Below are 21,101 nucleotides of genomic sequence, written 5' to 3'. Positions count from 1 at the left end.
GAAAACTAACAAAATAATACTGAAGCAGAGGAAAATTTTAGTTTAAAAGAATGCTCACACAGAAGGAAGAGTTCTGACTAAATGACTTTTCTGCCTATTCAACACTAAACAATAAAATCCATGTAGTTTTCATCTTTGTTGAGAATATTCATAAAATAGCTGAATTTACTCTTCTGTCTAACTAAGTCCTGTCCAGGGAATATAATGTATTCTTCCTTCGAGCATCTTGCAGCGTCTGGTGCTCATAGTTCTAAACAGCACTTTTCAGGACAGGAGATAAAGCTAAACTGATTCTATAGGCATTTTGTAAGAGTTTTGTTGTTCTTCAGCACATAAAAATGGAACTTTTTTAAAAAGTCTCCTGGTTGATGAGGCTTCTAATTAGTCAGATTTCAACTTATTAAAATCCAGCTAACTAGAATCACACAGAACCATAGATTAAGGACAAGCCAACTTCAAGCCCCATCTTTGGATATGGTAAGTTAGATTCAAGATGAAGAACAAAGAAATAGATGTCAACATATATTTCCATGTATTATAATATTGAATGGGTGATAGATAATTTATGAAAACATACGCATTTGGACCAATTTGAAAACAATATCAAAGTAGTAAATAATAGGTTACTTTTGGTAAATCAATCCTTTAAAAATATTCTATTATGCCTTCCAATTAAGCCAGAATATTATGAAAATAATCCATCCAAGAAAAAATAATTTAAGCATACTATTTTAGAGTAATTTCTTATCAGAAAATATATAATATTTACATTCATTTAGTATTAATTACTTATCAGTCATTCTACAAAGTGCAATAGTTTAACAGGACTTCTGAGAGAGACCCACCTTACATTGAGGCATAAATCATGAACAGGTATTCTCAAAAGGTAAAAATTTATAATATAAAATATGCCATTGACTATGAATGAGATATTGTAAAGATAGAAGCAATCTCTTAAGGAAAGAAAAAACATAAAACCTATAAGCTATTAGCACTATGGAGGAATGTTGCTCAGAGCATCTGAATGAATAATTAAGTTTTACATTTCTTGAGTCTTCCTTTGAGTACCTAGTATTAGGAACCAGGATATAGTAGTAGCCTCTCAATAAATGTTAACTGGATAGACTGCACATGCTTAATAATAAATGCTTCTTGAATGAAGGGGGAAAATAGGCCACATCAGAGACAATTTTTTCAGTTTCCATTCCTAAGTTGCATGAGTCACAAAAGGGCTGTTGGTCAAATTCCCAAAGGAAGGGAGATCATATTTTGCTGATGGGGCATAATTAATATGTACATATGATAGTCAGTCCATCTCCTGGGTTTTGGGTAATCAAGATCCCGGATAAATTCTAACATATAGCCGAAACCGGTTTGGCTCAGTGGATAGAGCGTTGGCTTGCGGACTGGGAGGTCCCAGGTTCGATTCCGGTCAAGGGCATGTACCTGGGTTGCGGGCACATCCCCAGTAGGAGATGTGCAGGAGGCAGCTGATCGATGTTCCTCTCTCATCGATGTTTCTAACTATCTCTTTCCCTTCCTCTCTGTAGAAAATCAATAAAATATATTTTTAAAAAAATTCTAACGTATAAGTCACTTAAAAACAAGTAAACTGTAACATCATTTTGTACTACTATGTTTTGCTGGAACTTATTCTAACAAAATCAAGAATTCCTGTATCTATGAAACAAACTACTGGTTACCAGAGAGGGAAGGGGTTGGGGCCAGTGAAATAGGTGAAGGGGATTAAGAGGTACAGACTTCTAGTTGTAAAATAAGTCATGGGGATGTGCTAGACAGCATAGGGAATATAGTCAATAATATCATAATAACTTGTATGGTGATAAGTGGTAACTAGACTTATTGTGGCAATCATTTCATAATATGTATACATATTGAATCACTATAATGTACACCTGAATCTGATATTGTATGTCAATTATACATTAAAAAAAAGAATTCCTACCCGAACAAGTTTTTCTGAATCTCCTCTCCATTTGCTGACAATGGTAGATGCAGAAATGTTAAAGAAGGTTGTTTTACATTCCGTGGCCACAGCTTTGGCCAGTAAAGTCTTTCCTGTTCCTAGAGACACAGTGGAGAAAGTCTGATTGGCATTTGAGCTTCCTTTCTCTGCTTACAGACAGAAGTCAGTGTCACAAGCACAAACAAAAAAAGGAGAGCGGTTCCTCAGCTCTCGTCTGCCCCATTCTGATATCCTGATGTAAGGACAGATGAGTTGATTCATCCTCTGCATGCACACTTAATACCAAGACCAAACCAGAAGTATTCGTTACCTGGAGGGCCATAGAGCAGTAGTCCTTTCCAGGGGGAGAGAATTCCTGTAAACAGCTGTGGGTACTATGGGAACAAGGAACAGTGGTGAGGTTTGGTATATGTATGTCAGTCACACCCTAGCACAGGCAAGCTGGTGAAGCTGGAGTGAGCACAGCCCGACTCTGAGAGTCAGGTCTTCCGTTTAGGAAGGCTGGCTGCTTCTGTATATATCTTATATATCCCAACTTGACTTTCACATGTGATATGAACGTATGGCTTAATTTATGTGGCTTTTTAAAGAGCAACTTTTTTTAGGGAAAAGAAAGGCATATGTATGTACTCTCCTTCTCCGTTACAATAGTTGTTTCTTATATGCATAACATCATTCCCCACCCCACCTCACCCCTGCCCCGAGCTCTATATAAAGACCTATCAGATATGAACTTTAAGAGAAACACTAGAACCAACAAATAAAGGTGTATGTGAATAAAGCACAAAACTGTGGTTGGTATAGCTCAGTGGTAGAGCATCGACCTATGAACCAGGATTCTTGGCCAGGGCACATGCCTGGGTTGTGGGCTTGATCCCCAGTGTGGGGAATGCAAGAGGCAGCCGATTGATGATTCTCTTTTATCATTGGTGTTTTAATCTCTCTCTCTCTCTCTCTCTCTCTCTCCCTCTCTCCCTTTCTCCCTCCCTCCCTCCCTCTCTGAAATCAATAAAAATATATTTTAAAAAACAACAACTGGATATATTTTTTAAAAAAACAACAACTGGTGAAGCCTGATGTAGAAGTCACATAGAAGTTAGGAACATCCAATGCAGACGGCATTATGAGACACGGGCTCCAAATGGGACATGCATGACTTCAGCAAGTCTCTCCCATAGTTCAAATTCAAACAATCTAGAGGGTGGGTAGGGTTGGTAGAAAACAACCAGAAGCAAAGATAATAGTAAAATCGTAACTAGCTATTAGTTTCTTGTTGATGCTAATGTCAAAATCTCTATGCCATCACATACAGAGCCTATGATACCATGGAGATAGCACATCCAGAGAGCTTCAACGAGATGTTCTAGCCTGTTCAGAAGTCTTGTTCTAGAGCCTTAGAGCCACTCAGAGGACATGGTGAGTAAACTTTCACTAATTCTGAGCACCAGTATATTGCTTACCCACCAGTCTTAACACAGGAAATAAAAAGGAGGGAACACAATCCAAATGTATTGATTTTATCTCATTAGAATAGAAGCATCCAAAAAGCAGGGGCTGCTTTGGCTCAGTGGTAAAAATAAATAAGTTATTGAATAAATTTGTAAACCTGACTGCAGGAGATTACAGAAAATTATTTGCAGCTCCCTCCACCAATAGGCAAAGTATATTTCTCTACTACTTGAATCTGGACTTTGCCTTGTGATTTTGGCCAATGGGACATTAGGAAATATAAGAAGAGACTTGAAAATATAAGACTAGCTTATATGAGGAATATAAGAAGAGACATGGGAAATGCGCATGAATTGGGACCTGCCCTTTCTTGCTTCTGTCTGGGACTCTCTGCCACCATGTGAACACCAGCTTGCCTGCTGGAGGCACGTGGAAGGCCTCAGCTGTCCCGTTTATCCCAGATTTCCCAGCCTCTCCATCTTCTCCAACCATCCTGGCTGATGCCCCAGACATGTGAGTGAGGCCAACCAATATCACCTGAAAAAGAGATGGGCCAGCCCAGCTGAGCCCCTTCCAAACTGCATACCCACAAAACTGCAAACAGATAAATGATTATTGTTTCACAGGCACTGCATTTGGAGAGTGTGTCTGTTATACAAAAGCTGTCATACACTGACCTTCTCATCACCATGTTTATAACCAAACATAGAGAGTCTTGTTTTTTCTTTTTCTTCCTGTTCAGTGAGCCACTCCATACAATGACTTGTCAGCAGCAAGCAATGAGCACAACAGGCTGGCTCACTGGCCAGTGCCCTGGAGGGAGCTGCCTAGTCTTTACAACCAGTCAAAAGCAACTGCCTCAAAGGATGTGTGTGTGTGTGTGTGTGTGTGTTGGGAAATATAGATCTATGAAAACAAAATAAGTGGCCCTCTCCTACAGGAGATATTTCTACTATGGTATATTTTTAGGGAGGCAGACTAATTTGAACCAATCTACAGGAACTGACAAGTCATATATGCTTCAGTCTTAGATCTAATATTATCACTTAGAGCAGATACCTGCCTTGAAACCTCGTGTAACATTTCAAACTGCCTAGAATGGCATGGGCCTTGGTAGTCCAGCATTGCCAAAGTATAGGCAAAAGGCTAACTTGTGGACAGAAAACATCCTGGGCTTCTCTCCCTAAGGGGTGTTATGACATACAGCTTGTCCAAGGGATATGAATAGAAATACCCCCCAAGAGGCTTCCCATCCTTACCTTTATAGGATACACCACAGCTTCTTTGACTAACTGCTTGGCTGCATCGAGTCCAATAATGTCATCCCACTTTATGTTTGGATTATGGAGATAAATGTCCTGCAATGCACATTTGATCATTTTGTTAAAACTAATGTTTTCCTCCACAGCTGCAATAAACATGGGAGCCACAGAATACTTGACTTACAATAGGACATAAAGAGCTGGTGATAAAAAAGTTTATGTTAGATATATGTATATATGCACACTGTAATTTTGGTTCACCAAAGGGATGCCATAAGAATATTCAGTGATTTTCCCTGAAGAAGACATTGATTATATAATATGGGTCGGGGCGGGGGGGTGGGGGGGGGGAGCTCCTAACAATGGACTATACCCGTCTTCAGTTAATAGCAAACCAGGCTGATTTATGACCGTAATCAAAGAAGCTACAGAACATGCCTTCAAATTACATGCACTTTTACTGTGAAACATAGTTCCTAGCTGGTGCCTGGCCTCTCTCTTGCTCCTTGATCTCGCAAACACTTTCTTAATTTGTTGCATGAAAGAGATAATGCTCCTCTGAAACCAATTTCTCTTTTTCCCTAGTGATCACTCCCTACTTCCACCAAGAGCAATTGCTTCTACAGAATTCAAGGAAGCCAACAACCAAGCAAAAGTGAGTTTTCCCCTTTTATAGTAGAGCCCTGTAGCAGCCACCTAGGTTAATCAATTAAGGTAGCTTTTACTGATAACTCATTTACCGTTTCCAAATTCCAATTTCACAAGACGCCTCAGAACTGTCACTCAAGGGCCTTTCTCAGTAGGAGCTGTTTCAGGCAAACTGAATATCTAGAGTGTTACATTAAAAAGAGAGAAAAGCCTCCTTTCCAAAGTCATTCTGAGGACTACTCAGCAATCCGGAAACTATTTTTATAGTTATTTAATTTTTAAATAAGTAATACATGCACAAGCTCAAAAACATAAAAACGTATTTTTTAAATGCTGGTGAGATGTTATGCTCCCGCTCCTGTCTTCTGTCCTCCCAGTTCCCTTCACCCACAGGTAAGGACTTTCATTAGAGAGACTATTCATACAAGTGTTTCTGGTCATGCATAACATGCATGATCCATTCCTGGATGGGGACACAGAGAACGGACTCAGTCTCCCAAGATCTTGGGAGAACCTACCAGGTATTTAAAGCTTGGACCTGCATGCCCACCAGCCACTCATAGATCTCACCCTCTTCTAAAGTTGACATTGAGTTCCACATGGAGGTGTTTAATTTCCCAACAGGGAGTTTTTACTTACAGCAATCAAGTGTTATTAGTTAGAACTCAACAGGGTTACCTCACGAAGTGGTGAGCTCTGCGTCATGAAAGCATTCAGAGGCTGATGACTGCTTCCCATGGTACTGTAGAAAGGATTCCAGATGGAACCCTTTCAGGACACTTCCACTCTACAACTCTATAATCACTAGTCATGTTATCCTTTTGCAAAAACAATAATGAGACTATTGATTTTTGTGACCATAAAAAATATTTTTCTCTGCTCTCTTATGCATCCCAATTTCCACAGCCTGGCTCAATCCCTCACCCTCTCTCACTAATAATAACTTCAGAGTTGGTCTCCCTATCTCCATTTCTTTGATATCCATCCACTACAGTGTCAATAGAACAAGCTATCTAAAAGCACATTTGAATACAAATGGACACCTTTGAAAGGCTCCCCACCTGCTGCAGGCAGGTCCTCCACCCTGGGCCCTGTTCACTGGGCCCTCACTCCGGAACCCTGGCCTCTCTCTCCAGCCCCATTTCCCAGAACTCCTTGCGTCTTACATTGCTCACTGGAAACACTGCTTAATCAATACAATTTCACAGGTATGTTCCTTTTCCCAGAAAGTTCCCCACCATCTGTCTTATTCTTATTTCCTGGATACCTTCTTCCCTAACACTTCCCCTCCCTTTGGCACAAAATACTCCTCCTTTTTATGCTTTCGAAGTCCACCTTCTGCTGGGATGAGAAACGCTTGCACACAAGGACTGTGTGATTGGGTCACCTTTGCATTTCCAGCCCCTGCACATGCCTGACACATAGTAGACATGCAGCAAACAACTGCTGAACTGAAAGAGAGCTGAGCAGCAGACGCTGAATTACTCAGTCACGGTGCAGCTTTTTGCACCATTTTAAACATCTGTCAGAGCCTGCCTAGATTTCAGTCTTCCATGAAGTTAGAGAAAGTCTGCTATAACTCAGGAATCTCTTCTGTTCCCAAGGAACTTGCCCAAAGTCACACAGCTAGAAAAAGGAGGATCTAGACATCAAATCCAGCTCATCCAATTCCAGAGCCTCTGTCATTTACCAAAAGACTTCCCTGCCTTTAGATTCTGGGGGGCAGGCAGCCTTGAAAACTCGGTAATCTGGATAGTAAACTCTTTCCTACTAATCTTGTATTTCATGGAAATTTCCACTTGTGAAATCATCAGACTCCTGACATCTCTATTTCCAGGCTTTGACTGTTTAAACAAGATGCAGACATGCTCTTTCCTTCTCTAAGAGGCTTTCTTTCTTTAACTCTTGGCTCAGCCTAAAACCTTTCACCCGTCTGTCCCTTACTTACTAAGTCTTTTTGGTTTTCTTGGCCTCTATAGTGAGATGGTGGGCTTTTTATATTGTAATTTTATGATTCTATAATTTATTTATCATGCATTATTGTGCCTCTAAACAATATGAGTGCCTTTGCAAGTGGGGGCACTTTATAAATAAATGATCATATTTATTGTTATTAATAAAAGAAGCAGCCCACAATGCTCCAGGAGCCCCAATCCGCCTCTGTAAATTGTGAATTGAGTATCTGATCTTACCCGGCTCACCACAGCTGCCAGTTCTCGCATCTCACTGTTCATGCCAATAAATGCACTCAGAGGTTTCAGCAGTCGTTCCTGATGATGGGAGCAAAACACCTCATGTTATAACATTGCTTCATAATTTAGGAAGAAAAACAGGGCATGGATCACAGTGACACAAATGGTGGCGGATTGCTATGACCTTCTACCCGATCTCAAGGTTTCTTTGACTCAAAATTATATCTCTAAAGTTCTTCTGGACTTTGGCAGTTTACAAGATGAATGACACATTTTAGCCACTTACTGCAGGGTCTGGGTTACACTCAAAGCTGTTCGAGCCAAGTTCGCTGGTTGCTCCTTTGATAGCGTCTGTGAGCAGCCCTCGGAAGTCAATGATTTGGCCCTGAAAGGGAGTAATGGTTTATTTACACCATTAAAACTTGAGGAAAGACTATCCTTAATAGCTCGGCATCATTAAACCAAGACACATTAATGTTCCTTGGTGTGTAGGCCAAACTGAAAGTGAAGCTTTAAAATAACCTGCACTAATAATGAACAAGGTAATTTCCTGAAGTGAGGGCACTCTAGAAAAAAAAACCAAGTTGTAAATAAATTCTTGAGAATGAAGTTGGTTTAAGTGGAAATTCACAAACATTTTTCAGTTCCTGACACAGACCATCTGCTTCCTTACATGTCTATTTCCCTATACTGTCTCCTCCTTTTGGAACATTACACACACAGGAAAGACTCATTGGCCCAAAAGTAATGATAGTTCCTATTTACTGTGGACTTTCTCAGTAGAGTACCTGGCACGAAGCTACCTTACAAGGATTATTTCCAATTCATTTTTTAAAATTTTTAAATATTTTTCAATTACAGTTTATATTCAATATTATTTTGTATTAATTTCAGGTGTATAATATAGTGGTTAGACAATCATATACTTTGCAAAGTGTTCCCCTCTTTTCCCCCATATTTCCAGTACCCACATGGCATTATACATACTTATTACAATACTAGAGGCCCAGTGCACAAAATTCATGCACAGGTAGGGTCCCTAGGCCTAGGGCCTTCTTTCATTCCGCGCCGCCCCCTGGTGGTCAGTGCACATCATAGCAAGCAATCAAACTCCTGGTCTCCCAGTCAAACTCCTGGTCTCCCTATAGAACTCCCGAGGGGACACTTTGCATATTAGCCTTTTATATATTTAGATTATTGACTATTTTCCTATTCTGTATTTTACATCCCCATGACTATTTTGAAACTACCAATCTGTACTTTTGATTTTTTTCTAAGTCTTACAACACTTCTGCTAGTCAGGTATGATAGCCTAGTTTCATAGATGGAAATAAGGCCAGGGAAATTCCATGATCTGCCCAGGGCCACACAGCTAACAAGTGGCTTCAGGCCAGGATTCAAACCCAGATACTTGTCTCTCATACTCCCTCCAAATCCACCTTATCTCCCCTCTAGGAAGAAGGAAATAGTAAGGATGTGTGCAAAAACAAATAACAATAATTATAGTTGGCATTTATTGAGTGTTTATTGTGTGCTGGGCACTGTACTAAAACCCTTCATTTATTATGACATTTAAAGTAAGCCTATGATTATTTCCATTTTGCAGCTGAAAGAAATGAGGTTTAGAGAGATTGAACAACTTGTCCAAGGTTACACAGCTGGGAAGGTCTTAGCCGGGGTTTGAACCTAGACAGGCTGATTCCAAAGACATTACCTTTAGGAGCAACATGCCTATTAAAGTTGCGAGGGGGGCTGGGGAATCCTGAAGCTGAGGACCCTACCATGACAATGAGAGACACACTTTGGAGATCAGCCTCTTGGCCATACACCCTCATCAGCTTATAAACATCTGAAATGCTAGGGAGAAAATCATGTACATTTTACCCTGAGGACATTTCTGCTGTGAGAGAATTTACAGCCAGACTCTTCCAAAGGTTAAGTGCTGGGTCAAATAGTCCCTTCCTTATGACCTGATCAGACACGTCCATCCATGTGAACTTGAGGCATTCAGGAGAGAAACTAATGCCACAAAACTGGTAGGCACAAAATTGGCTGAAAATTCAATGAAAGTAGTGAAGGTAACCAGGAACGTGTTTCTCCATGGGAGACACAGATTCAAATGGTATCTCTAGCAATCACTCATATATTTGAGGCCCTGAAAAGAGTGAGTTCAGGCCAACGAGACAGCTCCCTTGATTTCCAAGGAGATGTCCCCAGCTTCCTCTCTAAATATGCACAACCCAGAGTTGAGTATGGCTGAGAAGAGTTGACTAGAAGTAAGAACTTGATCAAAGAAAGACAAGAAAGATGACTCCTAAAGAAATACAACTCTAGAAGTTACAATCAAGAGATATGTTGGTGTTGATGCTACTTTTCATTTCCAAGTGACATGTTTTACCTGCCTTTTGCCTACATTCACCCAATTTGGGTCTTTTCTTTTGAGAAACTATTATTTACAAATCAGGACATGAGGTTCATCATGAAAGAGGTAGAATATCTATCAAGGACAAGATCAACTCTCTATCAACATAGGTTCCATGGTTCACAGGAAATTACATTCCAGGTGAAGCCATACCTCCAAGGAGAAAGGTGACACCACTAATCAACAACTACTGACAGGCTGAAAAGAATGAGTATGCGGCCCTTTTTTGTGGTTGTTAATCCTCATCCGAGGATTTTTTTCCATTAATTTTTGGAGAGAATGGAAGGGAGGGGGAGAGACAGAGAGAAAGAAACATGGATATCAGAGAGACACATTGATTGGTTGACACCTACACGAGTCCCAACAAGGACCAAGGATCCAGCCTGCATTGGTGGTATGTGCCTTTGACCAGAATCAAACCTGGGACCCTTCATTCCACAGGCCAATGCTCTATCCACTGAACCAAACCAGCTAGTGAGGTCACTTCTTAAATAATGCAGAACAGTCATGCCAATGTTTATTATTTTAATCACAGAATTTTAAGCTGAAAGGAACATTAGAAACCATCTCTTCCAAATATCTCAACTTGCAAATGAGGAAACTGAGCTCCTTAGAGATGAGGCAGTTCATTCAAGTCCATTCATCTAGAAGGAAGAGTCAGATCAGAAACACAGGGTTCTAATCCTTACCTAGTGCTCTTCCCAGTTCACCTCACAGCCAACCTTTGATCATTACATAGTAACTTTTCTGTTTGACAGAAATAACATTTTTATTTTCATTTTTTTAAAAGAAAAGGGGATTTTCCCTTTCAGTGTCAGGTTCATGAGTTCCACTTACTCTTTGTGGACGGACATTTTCTCCTCCACGGCCTCTGTTGATTCCTGATATAGTTAAGCCAAAGTCGGCTCTCTCCATGCCAGGGTTATTGACAACCTCCTGAAGAAAGAGGAAGACAGGTAGAAGTCAAAAGGGACATAGAGATGCTGGTTATAACTGCCTATTCCATTACCCCAAATCAAATGGCAAATGCTGGAGGTCAGTTCTGTAAATGGGGAACCCCATGTGTAATTTGGCCACTTCTGTGCAGCCCCAAGATGAACTAACAATCTACCTGTGCCACATGGAAGAAGCTGGCCTTGGAAGCAAGCAGCTTTTCCAATGTCTCAACCCATTCCCACTTGCTGGCTTATCTTTTCTCCTGGGACCAAAGGTGTTTGTGGCCAGGGGTACTGAGTTTGAAGGGCAGCAGCCAGCCAGCTCCTGTGGGATTTATCTGCTGCCCTTCCACTTCCCTTCTGCCTGAGTCAGACTACAATGACCAGACCACCCAACCTCTTTGAGGGTGAGAGATTCCTTTTGACCAACTGACTTTTGTGATTATTTCTTTCTACCCCCCGAGACATCTTTGGCATTAATTATGTTTCACAGTTTCTATTGGTTCTGTTCCCTTAGAAATCTGGTATGTTTTGTCCTAAACCAGGAATCTCTAGGCCTAGATCTCCCAAATCAGGAGCTGCTGGTCTCACCCGCCTGCTGGACTCTCTCCTCTTGCTCCCCATCTCCCCGAGAAAGTCCCGTGTGGAGGTCTGGGGTGGGGACCAACCGTGTCACTTCAGAAAAATCCAACAGGAGACTCTGAGGCCCAGCCACACCCAAGACAATCTCTGGCCCATATCTAGGAACCCAGGAAGGTGCTTCAGAACAGGAAGGCCTGCTGACTACAGTTACCTCAAATGGGAGGATGGGACTCTGCAGCAAACAGGCCCTCCTGCCATGCCCAGGGCTCACCCCTCAAGGGCTGTCACCCAGCACTCAGACCAGGGGAAAGGCTGGGGAGGGAGGAGCCCTCCCACTCAAAGTCAGAAACATTAGGAAGACTAGGAATTTGCTTGTAGTTTTAATCCAGCGACTTGGAAGAAAATCTACAATTTAGTGAAATCATACAGCAATTTAAAAAAACATAGGTCCTCAAAAGAAAAAAGTGACTGTTTTCTTGGGGCTATTTCTCAGTCACCTGCTTTTTTACCAACACCAAGCAAAGCTGTCCTGACCTGTTTAGGGTGTTCCTTATACAGGGGTTTGGCTTCCCCTGGCTTCCCCACCGTGGTTTTGGACCGTGGCCTCAGCTGACTGATCATGGGAAGATTTTGACAACTGTCATTCATCACCCTAGGGGAGGAAACAAAGAACTTGAAGGAAATTATTCTAACCACTTAGTCGGAGGTGACTAAACAACGTGTGGAGCACACAGAGTTCTTGAAAGACAGACAGGTGTACCACAATAGGGCCCTAACATCTGCACCCCCCTATCCTGTCCATCCAAGCCTGACTCACTCAATCTACCCATTAGATTCTTGCAAGATGGAGCTAGAGGGCCACCTCCTCCTAGAGGCCCCTGACTCACTCTCTGCATTTCCCTTTCATGACCCATGGCTTCAGCCCTTCTGTAAATAGCTTTCTTTTCCTAAAATGCTTTACAAACATCCTTCCCTTGTTTCTTTCCACCTCCACCCAGCTCCCGCTCCCACTCCCCCTTCCCTCTGGAAGAACAGGGGAAAGGCACAGGAGAAAGGAGTCCTCCACCCAGATTAATGAGCATTGGAAAGCCTAGGCCCTAGGGATTTGTCCATGGTTTCAACCCAGTGTCCTGGGTGTACTTTGTCTACTTAAAATACCTCCCATCATACTGTGTACAATAGATGCCAAAAGGGACTAATGAAAGGAAAGCAACCTTACCTCATCTGTTGTCACAGGTCATTCGTGTTTATAAAACAAATTTTCACCAGAATTGTATACTTCAGGCAAAACGAATTGATGGGGCTGGAAGTCAGAATTAGTGGCTAACTGAGGTGGCGATGGGGGTATTGACTGGGGAGGGAGCCTGCTGGTGGACTGCCAGCAGTGGTAGTTATGAGTATATATGCCTTGACTGTATCTATGTTATACATCAGTGCAGAGGTAAAATATACTTGTTCCCTACACACATACCCACATCATCAGGTCTTTGGTTCTTCATTCTCTTGCCCTCTCACGTGAGATGCATTTCTAAAATTTTTCTCCCCCTGTGCTAAGTGGTCTCAGAGAGCTGCCATTTCAACTCCATTTCTTTGTGAGAAAGAAAAAGTTGATCATGTCTACTATAACCATATAGCTATTTGGCCAGCGAGACCATCTATATGCCAACAATACCACCAATGTCCACACGTGGCGACTCCAGTATTGGGCCCAATGGGGTAAATGTAATGAGAGGAACAACTGCCAGTTTATCAGGGCATCTGTTTTTCATCTTTAGATTAGGAACAAGAATGTCTGCCCCTCAGGTCTTTTGCTGGCACAGCAATGAAAATCTATGAAATGAATATCAGACATTTCATAAGTGCAAACCCTTGTGAATAGCATTGATTTAAATGAAGTAAGAATAGATAGATGATGATGAAGGTAGATAGATAGATAGATAGATAGATAGATAGATAGATAGATAGATAAATAGATAGATATAGACCTATACAGAGAGTTAAATTTGCCTCAACACCCTGTGGGGCTGTAAGGAAACAGGAAGCCTATTTTCCCACTGGAGGCAAATGATTCACAGATTTGCTTTATATGACCAAAACCAAGTGCACTAATGTGCAAAGCAATACAATTCCTTTCCAATCAGCTCTAATGATTGTAAAATTCTTTCTAATATGGAACCAAATTCACCTGTTAATTAACTTCAGTCACTAGTTCTAGGCATGTCCTGTGGAATTTTGCAGAGAAGATCCAATCTCTCTCTAGAGAGTGAAAACAGCTACTGCATTGTTGTAGGGACCACCCCCACCCCAAGTCTTCTGTTCTTCAAACTAAACATCTCCAGTTTCTCCAGTCATTCCTAAGGTCATCTGGCTCCTAGATTCTTACTCATCCTGGGCACCTTTAATCCAGTCTTCTGACCAGAATAGAGCCACCTCCTACTTCCCAGACTATTTCTATTGATGAAACCCAAAACCACATTAGCAGTCACACTACATTGTTGACTCACACTGCATCTGCAGTTCACTCAGATTCCTAGGTCTCTGGTTTTGTAATAGGGGAGGTATTTGTTGTGAATCTTTGGATAGAGTTTAAATCATATTTCATTAAATTTCATCTTGTTATTTTGGGCCCATCTCCTAAATTGTCAAGACCGTATGGCATCCTAATTCTGTCATCTATCACATTAAAGAACTTTTCCTTCTTGGGGTCAGCTGCAAATTTCTAAGCTGGGAGCTTGCTCTTTGGTGTGAGATGCAAGAATTAGGACAAGGTACTTTCATCTGTTAATAGCCAGTCTCATGATACAACCTCTCATTTCAACAACTATCTTTGAGTATAAAACTGTAAACAAACACCATTCATTATTTTCCTAGTTATCCATCCTGATCCCAGCCATTTGCTATCCAACCTTCATGCTTGCGGGTACAAACATCTACTCAGAGGAGAGCTGAAGGAACCCTAAGCCATCAACTTCTATCCCAAAAGGGAAGCAAAGCTCTCCAATGACATTCACTCACAGAATGTTCTGCCAGGTAAGGAATGCTGAGCTAATTTCAAGCATGAACGTATGGCTGAAAAATAATCAGAATCTAAATGTGTTCCCCAAAGCTGGCCTCTTAAAATGTTCCTCACTGGGTCTATTCAGAAGTACTTATTTATTACCAGAGTCTGACTAGCTTTATGGCAACTATAAATAAAAGAATAACATTCGGTCAAAACAATAAAACATTCCTAAAGAATAGTGCAAAGCAAAGGTAGCCTCAGGCAGCATATTATCACAAAGCATTCAGGGCTCCACAGCCATTTTATAAATGATGCCAAACAGTCCTGTGAGGTGTCTGACCCTTCCTTCTTAGGCTGCACACCAGGGACTGGAGTCACCAGGGCAAGGAACTTAGTGGGGCACATGGAACTCATACCTCCTAAAGGCCTAATGGGTTGCTTGAGATTATAATCTAAATTTTCTTCAATTGCATTCTAAGATTTAAAGAAATTTTGTTCACTGACTGAATGGCTGTGGGGCCCCTACTAAAACCCCATTTCAACCTTCCCCTAAGGTTTGGGCCTTATTATAACAGAAAAATCTACAGGCCTCATGCCCCAAAGCTATGCCGTCCTTGGCACCCATGCCCTTGCACTCCTGGCCATTTCTAAACAGGCTCTGACAGTGGGTGTGAGTTGGGAGTGGGAAGAAGGGAATGCAGAGGACACTGAGACAAGAGTGGTGGGACCTTGTGTCTCCCCAGAATGGTCAAGAGACAGAGGAATTCCATCATATGCTGCAAGTCCTAGATGAGATTTGGATTTGAGAAGCTAGAGAAAGGAATATAAGATGAGTGCCAGAAAAGGAGGAGAAAAGAAAGGCCTGATTATCTTCAGACAGGTCAGGACATGGGCGTGCACAAAGAAACTCAGGTATGATTTTAAAAGGGAAAATAATATTTCTTGGGTGCTCAGTATGTGCAGGGAACTCACTATGTATCAGAAACATGCTCCTAGCTTGTCAGAAGCAGAGCCCAGAATTGAACCCAGGTCTTTTCATCTCTGAGGTCCATCCTTTTCAAACCACTGAGCCGAGAAAGACAGAGCATGAGTGGGTGCAACTATTCGCAGTAAAACCAGGAGAACTGACAGACATTGGCCCATGTCCTAGACATTTGTAACATGAGCGAACACATGGCTGGGGCCACTTAAATCACATGAACACAGCCTGGTGCTGCTGGTAGACAGTCATGGAGCCTCACTGGAGCATCTTCTAAAAGGGTCCCACAAACTACAAGAGTTGAGTTGATCAAGATGAATTACCATTTACTTTACCTTCTGGCCTTCCCTCCACTTCTTGGTGGTAAGTTACTTTCTGCTGCAGCAATACAGATATTGGGAGGAAAAGGAAAGAATTTCATTTTTAAGAGAAAGTGATTTTTCAAGTATGTTTGTCCTTTTACATTGCTTTTAAATTTGTGCAACAGCCTTTTGGCATTTAAAGACTCTAAGCTACTCTTATCTAGAGAGAAGTGAAACTACCAGTGAAGAGAAAGAAGCCCAGGCTTCCCAAATGTTTCCAGGTAGAGAAAGACCCCAAAGGCCTTGGATATTAAACCTCTTGGAGACCATGGACCTAGTTGACAGGGTTTAGTTATGGGCTTAGTTATGGGCTTAGTTAGCATTTCATTAGGTTTTCATGAACTTGAAAATATTTTGCCTTGGTCTGTGGGACACCAATACAATTCCATGAGTCTGGCAGGTACTGTTTATCAGTCATACTCTGCCAGTTTACCTGAACATAACGAGTTAGTGTTCATATCCCAGGAGAAGGCATTTCCAAGCTAGATCAGAGCTGGCAATTTAGAAATCAGATCATGTCAATAATAGTTCTAGTGTCCCAGTGGTTAAGAGTCCTTGCTTTCTCTGCCATGACTCAGATCCAGCAGCCAAGGGCTCTGAACCCTGCACTGGAAGGGAGTTTAGATAAAATACCTCTCTCAGACCCCTCCCAGCTCTGAGATTCGGCCCTAGCTATTTTTAATTGACATTCCTCTTGATTTCCTGGTCCCCACATGAAATGTTAAAGTCTGTGGCTTAACAAGTGCCTTGTAAACAGGACAATGATCTCCCTTGGTTTATAATTACTTCCCCCACTTACAGACTTCTAAGTCAATGTTACTACAAACATAGGGCCCTTACTTTAGATCTTTCCTCCAGCCAGCCTCCTTGACTGTTAACCTATACTGGGTCTTTGCAAAATATTGATCATTATCTGGATTGATGGCTTTCTAAAGCATTTCATTATCTATACATGAGCTATTAGCTTCACCAATACTCATTTTCATGTTATTTTCAAGATAGATAATAGGTCTTCCTAGCAAGAAAAGAATCTTCTGTCATTTATCCTCTTCTAACAGCTCTTTCCATCTCTACAGAAATGAAAGTAATGTTGGGCTTCTAAAAAGAACCTGTAAAGTATATGATTGTCTAACCACTGTGCTGTACACCTGAAACCAATACAAATATTATTGAATGTAAACTAGAATTGGAAAAAAAAAAAAGGATCTGTGATACTCTGAGGTTTTGCCTTCATTGTCCTCAAACATGTTCCTCAAACAAATGCCAACATAACTAAAGGAATGTCCATGTCCACAGATCATATTTAAATTGCACTGAATCTAAGGGAAGCTACGGGATCTGTCTGGTCTAGTCCTTCAGTACAGAATGAGGGGCACCATCTATCTGGGAATAAAAGGAGGAGGAAATGCTGATCTTAAAGATGAGATAAAGTTTTATTTCTAGAAAATAGCCATGTACCTGTGTCTGGTGCCTTTTTGATAATTTTGGGGTATTTCTGAAATTTTATAAAATAATAGCTCTCATAGTCCATCAAAATAGTTTCAAGGTCAACATTGTCGCAAACTTCAAAGCGTCGTAACCCCAGTTGAGTTTCTTGCTCCAAAGCATTAGCTGTATCGATATATCTGGCCATTGCACAGAAGAAAAAAACAAACAAACAAAAATTAACCCTGAGTAGAAAGAACAAAAGCAAACAGGCATTAAAAGTCCAGAGCCATTATTGTTTAAAACGTTTTTAGAAGTGTTTAGTCAAATAAGTCAACTATGAAAATATCTTGTGATTTACCTTTTCATTTATAGCTAAAAGTGGGTATTTACCTCTTTATTCATTTTAGGCAACATTTGACAATTTATAAAACCCAAATTCAGCCCCAATAGGCACGATTTGCCCATCATTGAGGTGATTTAAAAGAATATGTCATGAGCTCTGAAGAAAATTCCCACGATATGTTGAGCAACATCACTGAGGGAAGTTAGTGTAAGATGTCATCCAGTTGGATGTATTATTTCTGGTAATTTTTTCATCAGTCACACATTCCTACTTCTAGATGTAAGTAGTATCTTCACCATAGGTTCTTCACTGTCATTTTTAACCTGTTCGGTTGAAAAGCTGTCTGACTTAAGTAGTCTTAGCAATAAAAATAAGTGCCTTGTCCCACAATCCTCTGCAAGTGGAAAGACTCTCCAGCCCATAGTCTTAGTTAACTTGTTTATAAAAACAAGGACTCTCTCCTGACAAATGTGCACAGATTAGCATACAACTTTAGGGGTTTATCAAAAACCCAAGATTAAGAATTCCTACTACAGGTTGTAATTCCTTCTGTTTGACTTGAATCCAGAAGGTAGAAGGAGAAAACTTTTTTATCATTGTTATGCTCTCTTCCCTGGCCCAGATTCAGGCCAGTTGGAAGACTGAATTTTGTTAAAGAAGGCTATGATTGCCCTAGCCAATTTGGCTCAGTGGATAGAGTGTCAGCCTGCAGACTGAGGGGTCCGGGGTTCGATTCCAGTCAAGGGCACGTGCCCAGGTTGCGGGCTTGGTCCCCAGTGTGGAGCGTGCAGGAGGCAGCTGATTGATGATTCTTTCTCATCATTGTGTTTCTATCTCTCTCTCTCCCCCTTCCCTTCCTCTCTGAAATCAATAAAAATATATTTTTAAAAAAGGTTATGATTATTTCCCATGACCTTGCTAATTTTAAAGAACTTGCAAACATCAACTGGCTGTACTCAGTCAGCTTCTATACTTACTGATGACTCACCTGGCTTTTACACTCTGTCTTAATCCCCATTTTACAGAGAGATGAGCTAAATCCATTTTTCATTAATGACTTTTGCTTAGTATGAAGTAATATATGCTAATTTAAGAAAAAACTAGAAAATATTGATAAGTCCAAAGAAAATTTCACCACTCATAGATAATGACTGTTAACATTTTCTCTATCTTTCCAAACATTTTTATTTATTTATTTATTTTTAATATATTTTTATTGCCAAAACCGGTTTGGCTCAGTGGATAGAGCGTCGGCCTGTGGACTGAAAGGTCCCAGGTTTGATTTCGGTCAAGGGCATGTACCTGGGTTGCGGGCACATCCCCAGTAGGAGATGTGCAGGAGGCAGCTGATCGATGTTTCTCTCACATCGATGTTTCTAACTCTCTATCTCTCTCCCTTCCTCTCTGTAACAAATCAATAAAATATATTTAAAAAAAATATATATATATATATATATATATATATATATATATATATATATTTATTGATGTCAGAGAGGAAGGGAAAGGGAGCGTAAGATAGAAACATCAATGATGAGAGAGAATCATTGATCGGCTGCCTCCTGCATGCCCCACACTGGAGATCAAGCCTGCAACCTGGGCATGTGCCCTTGGCCAAATCGAACCTGGGACCCTTCAGTCTGCAGGCCGACACTCTATCTATCTACTGAGCCAAACCAGCTTGGGCTCCAAACATTTTTAAATGACTAAATACACATATATTTGCACTTGTAATCAAGAAAAAAAAGGAAGATAGAAACAGAGACTATAAATGGCTTGTAGTCTTTACTGACATCACATTATATTCTAAACTCTTTCCAGGATCATAGAGTTTTTACTTTAAAAAAATTATACTAGACTAGAGGCCCGGTGCAGAAAAATTTGTGCACGGGGCGGGGGGGGTCCCTCAGCCCGTCCTGTGCCCTCTCGCAGTCTGGGACCCCTCGGGGGATGACCACTTGCTGGCTTAGGCCTGCTCCCCGGGGGATTGGGCCTAAGATGGCAATCAGACATCCCTCTGGCAGCCCGGCAGCCCTCGGGGGATGTCCACTTGCCAGTGGGGAGCAGGCCTAAACTGCAGTCGGACATCCTTAGCACTGCTGAGGAGGCAGGAGAGGCTACCACCACCACCGGTGTACTGGCAGCCATTAGCCTGGCTTGTGGCTGAGCAGAGCTCCCCCCTGTGAGAGCACCCTGACCACCAGAGGGCAGCTCCTGCATTGAGCATCTGCCCCCTGGTGGTCAGTGTGTGTCATAGTGACCAGTCATTCCCAGTCTTTCTGCTGTTAGGGTCAGTTTGCATATTACCTTTTTACTATATAGGATAGAGGCCTGGTGCATGGGTGGGGGCCGGCTGGTTTGCCCTGAAGGGTGTCCCGGATCAGGGTGGGGGTCCCGCTTGGGTGACTGGCCAGCCTGGATGAGGGGCTGATGGCTGTTTACATCTGGTCGCACCCCCTTCAAGGTGGGAGTCCCCACTGAGGTGCCTGGCCAGCCTGGGTGAGGGGCTGATGGCTGTTTGCATCTGGTCGCACCTCCTTCAGGGTGGGGGTCCCCACTGGGATGCCTGGCCAGCCTGGGTGAGGGGCTGAGGGCCGTTTTCAAGCTGGTGGGCGACTGAAGCTCCCAACCTCTCCTTTTTTTCTTTTTTCTTTTTTTATTCTGGGATTTATTTACCTTCTATGGCTGTCACTGGAGCTGAGAGCCGGCTCCAGCTTGAGGCCTCAGCTGCTGAAAGAAGGTATCTGGGGTTTGTTTAGCTTCTATAATTGAAACACTGTTGCAGCTCCAGCTCTGAGACCTCGGCTGGCTGAAAGCAGGTATCTGGGGTTTGTTTAGTTTCTATAATTGAAACATAGTTACTTTCAGAGCTGTTGCTTTCAGGCTCAAAGCCGGGCCGAGGCAGGCGGGGAACCTTGGCTCCTCCATCGCCGGAGCAACCAAGCCTCATGTCCACTTCAGCTGCGTGGCTGCCGGCCGCCATCTTGGTTGGCAGTTAATTTGCATATCACCCTGATTAGCCAATGGGAAGCGTATCGGAGGTACGGTTAATTACCCTATTTGTCTTTTATTAGATAGGATAATGGCAGGTCCTGTGTTTCCCAAACTAATTGATCAGAGAAACAAAACTGCTTCTGTGTGTTCCTGTTTCACTACTTGAGTTTGAATGAGGTCTGAACTAGATAGGGTTGGCAGGAGCCACTAGAGCTTCTTAACCAACAGTGACAGGACAGGACCTCAGGACAAGCAGTGAGCACTAATAAGCAAGACACAACAGGAGAGACAGAGGCTGGTAACCGGCTGAATCCGAGGGGATGCACGTGTGGTGCTACGAGGACCTGTACCATGAACTCCACTGTCTGATCTCACCAATTCTCCCTCACACTTTTGAACTCTAGTCTTTCTGTTTCCCTAATTGTTCAGTTATGCCATGCCTCTTCTTCCTCTTTGCCCTGCCTAGGATGTCCTTGTCCATCACATCTGTCTATTGGCATTCTACACATCTTTCACT

At 41.9% G+C, this 21,101-nt stretch overlaps 1 protein-coding gene across 2 annotated transcripts in view; it reads right to left on the bottom strand.

The window, feature by feature from the left end:
- KATNAL2 (katanin catalytic subunit A1 like 2) overlaps positions 1–21,101 on the bottom strand; it is a 67,170-nt gene that overhangs the window by 17,810 nt on the left and 28,259 nt on the right. Inside the window, exons 3-11 of one of the 2 annotated variants that reach the window (XM_070421107.1) lie at positions 17,278–17,444; positions 15,793–15,835; positions 12,012–12,129; positions 10,798–10,896; positions 7,825–7,923; positions 7,539–7,616; positions 4,696–4,794; positions 2,298–2,361; positions 1,967–2,085 (exon numbers count right to left, since the gene is read on the bottom strand). In XM_070421107.1, coding sequence (XP_070277208.1) covers positions 1,967–2,085; positions 2,298–2,361; positions 4,696–4,794; positions 7,539–7,616; positions 7,825–7,923; positions 10,798–10,896; positions 12,012–12,129; positions 15,793–15,835; positions 17,278–17,444 — 886 coding nt within the window. The remainder of the gene's footprint in view (positions 1–1,966; positions 2,086–2,297; positions 2,362–4,695; positions 4,795–7,538; positions 7,617–7,824; positions 7,924–10,797; positions 10,897–12,011; positions 12,130–15,792; positions 15,836–17,277; positions 17,445–21,101) is intronic. The other variant, XM_070421108.1, reaches the window with a different exon arrangement.

Source organism: Myotis yumanensis, unplaced genomic scaffold (genome assembly GCF_028538775.1).
Source record: "Myotis yumanensis isolate MYYU_CA2020_CCGP unplaced genomic scaffold, mMyoYum1.0.hap1 SCAF_7, whole genome shotgun sequence".
Lineage (NCBI taxonomy): Eukaryota > Metazoa > Chordata > Mammalia > Chiroptera > Vespertilionidae > Myotis > Myotis yumanensis.
This window is presented reverse-complemented; position numbering and strand designations above follow the sequence as displayed.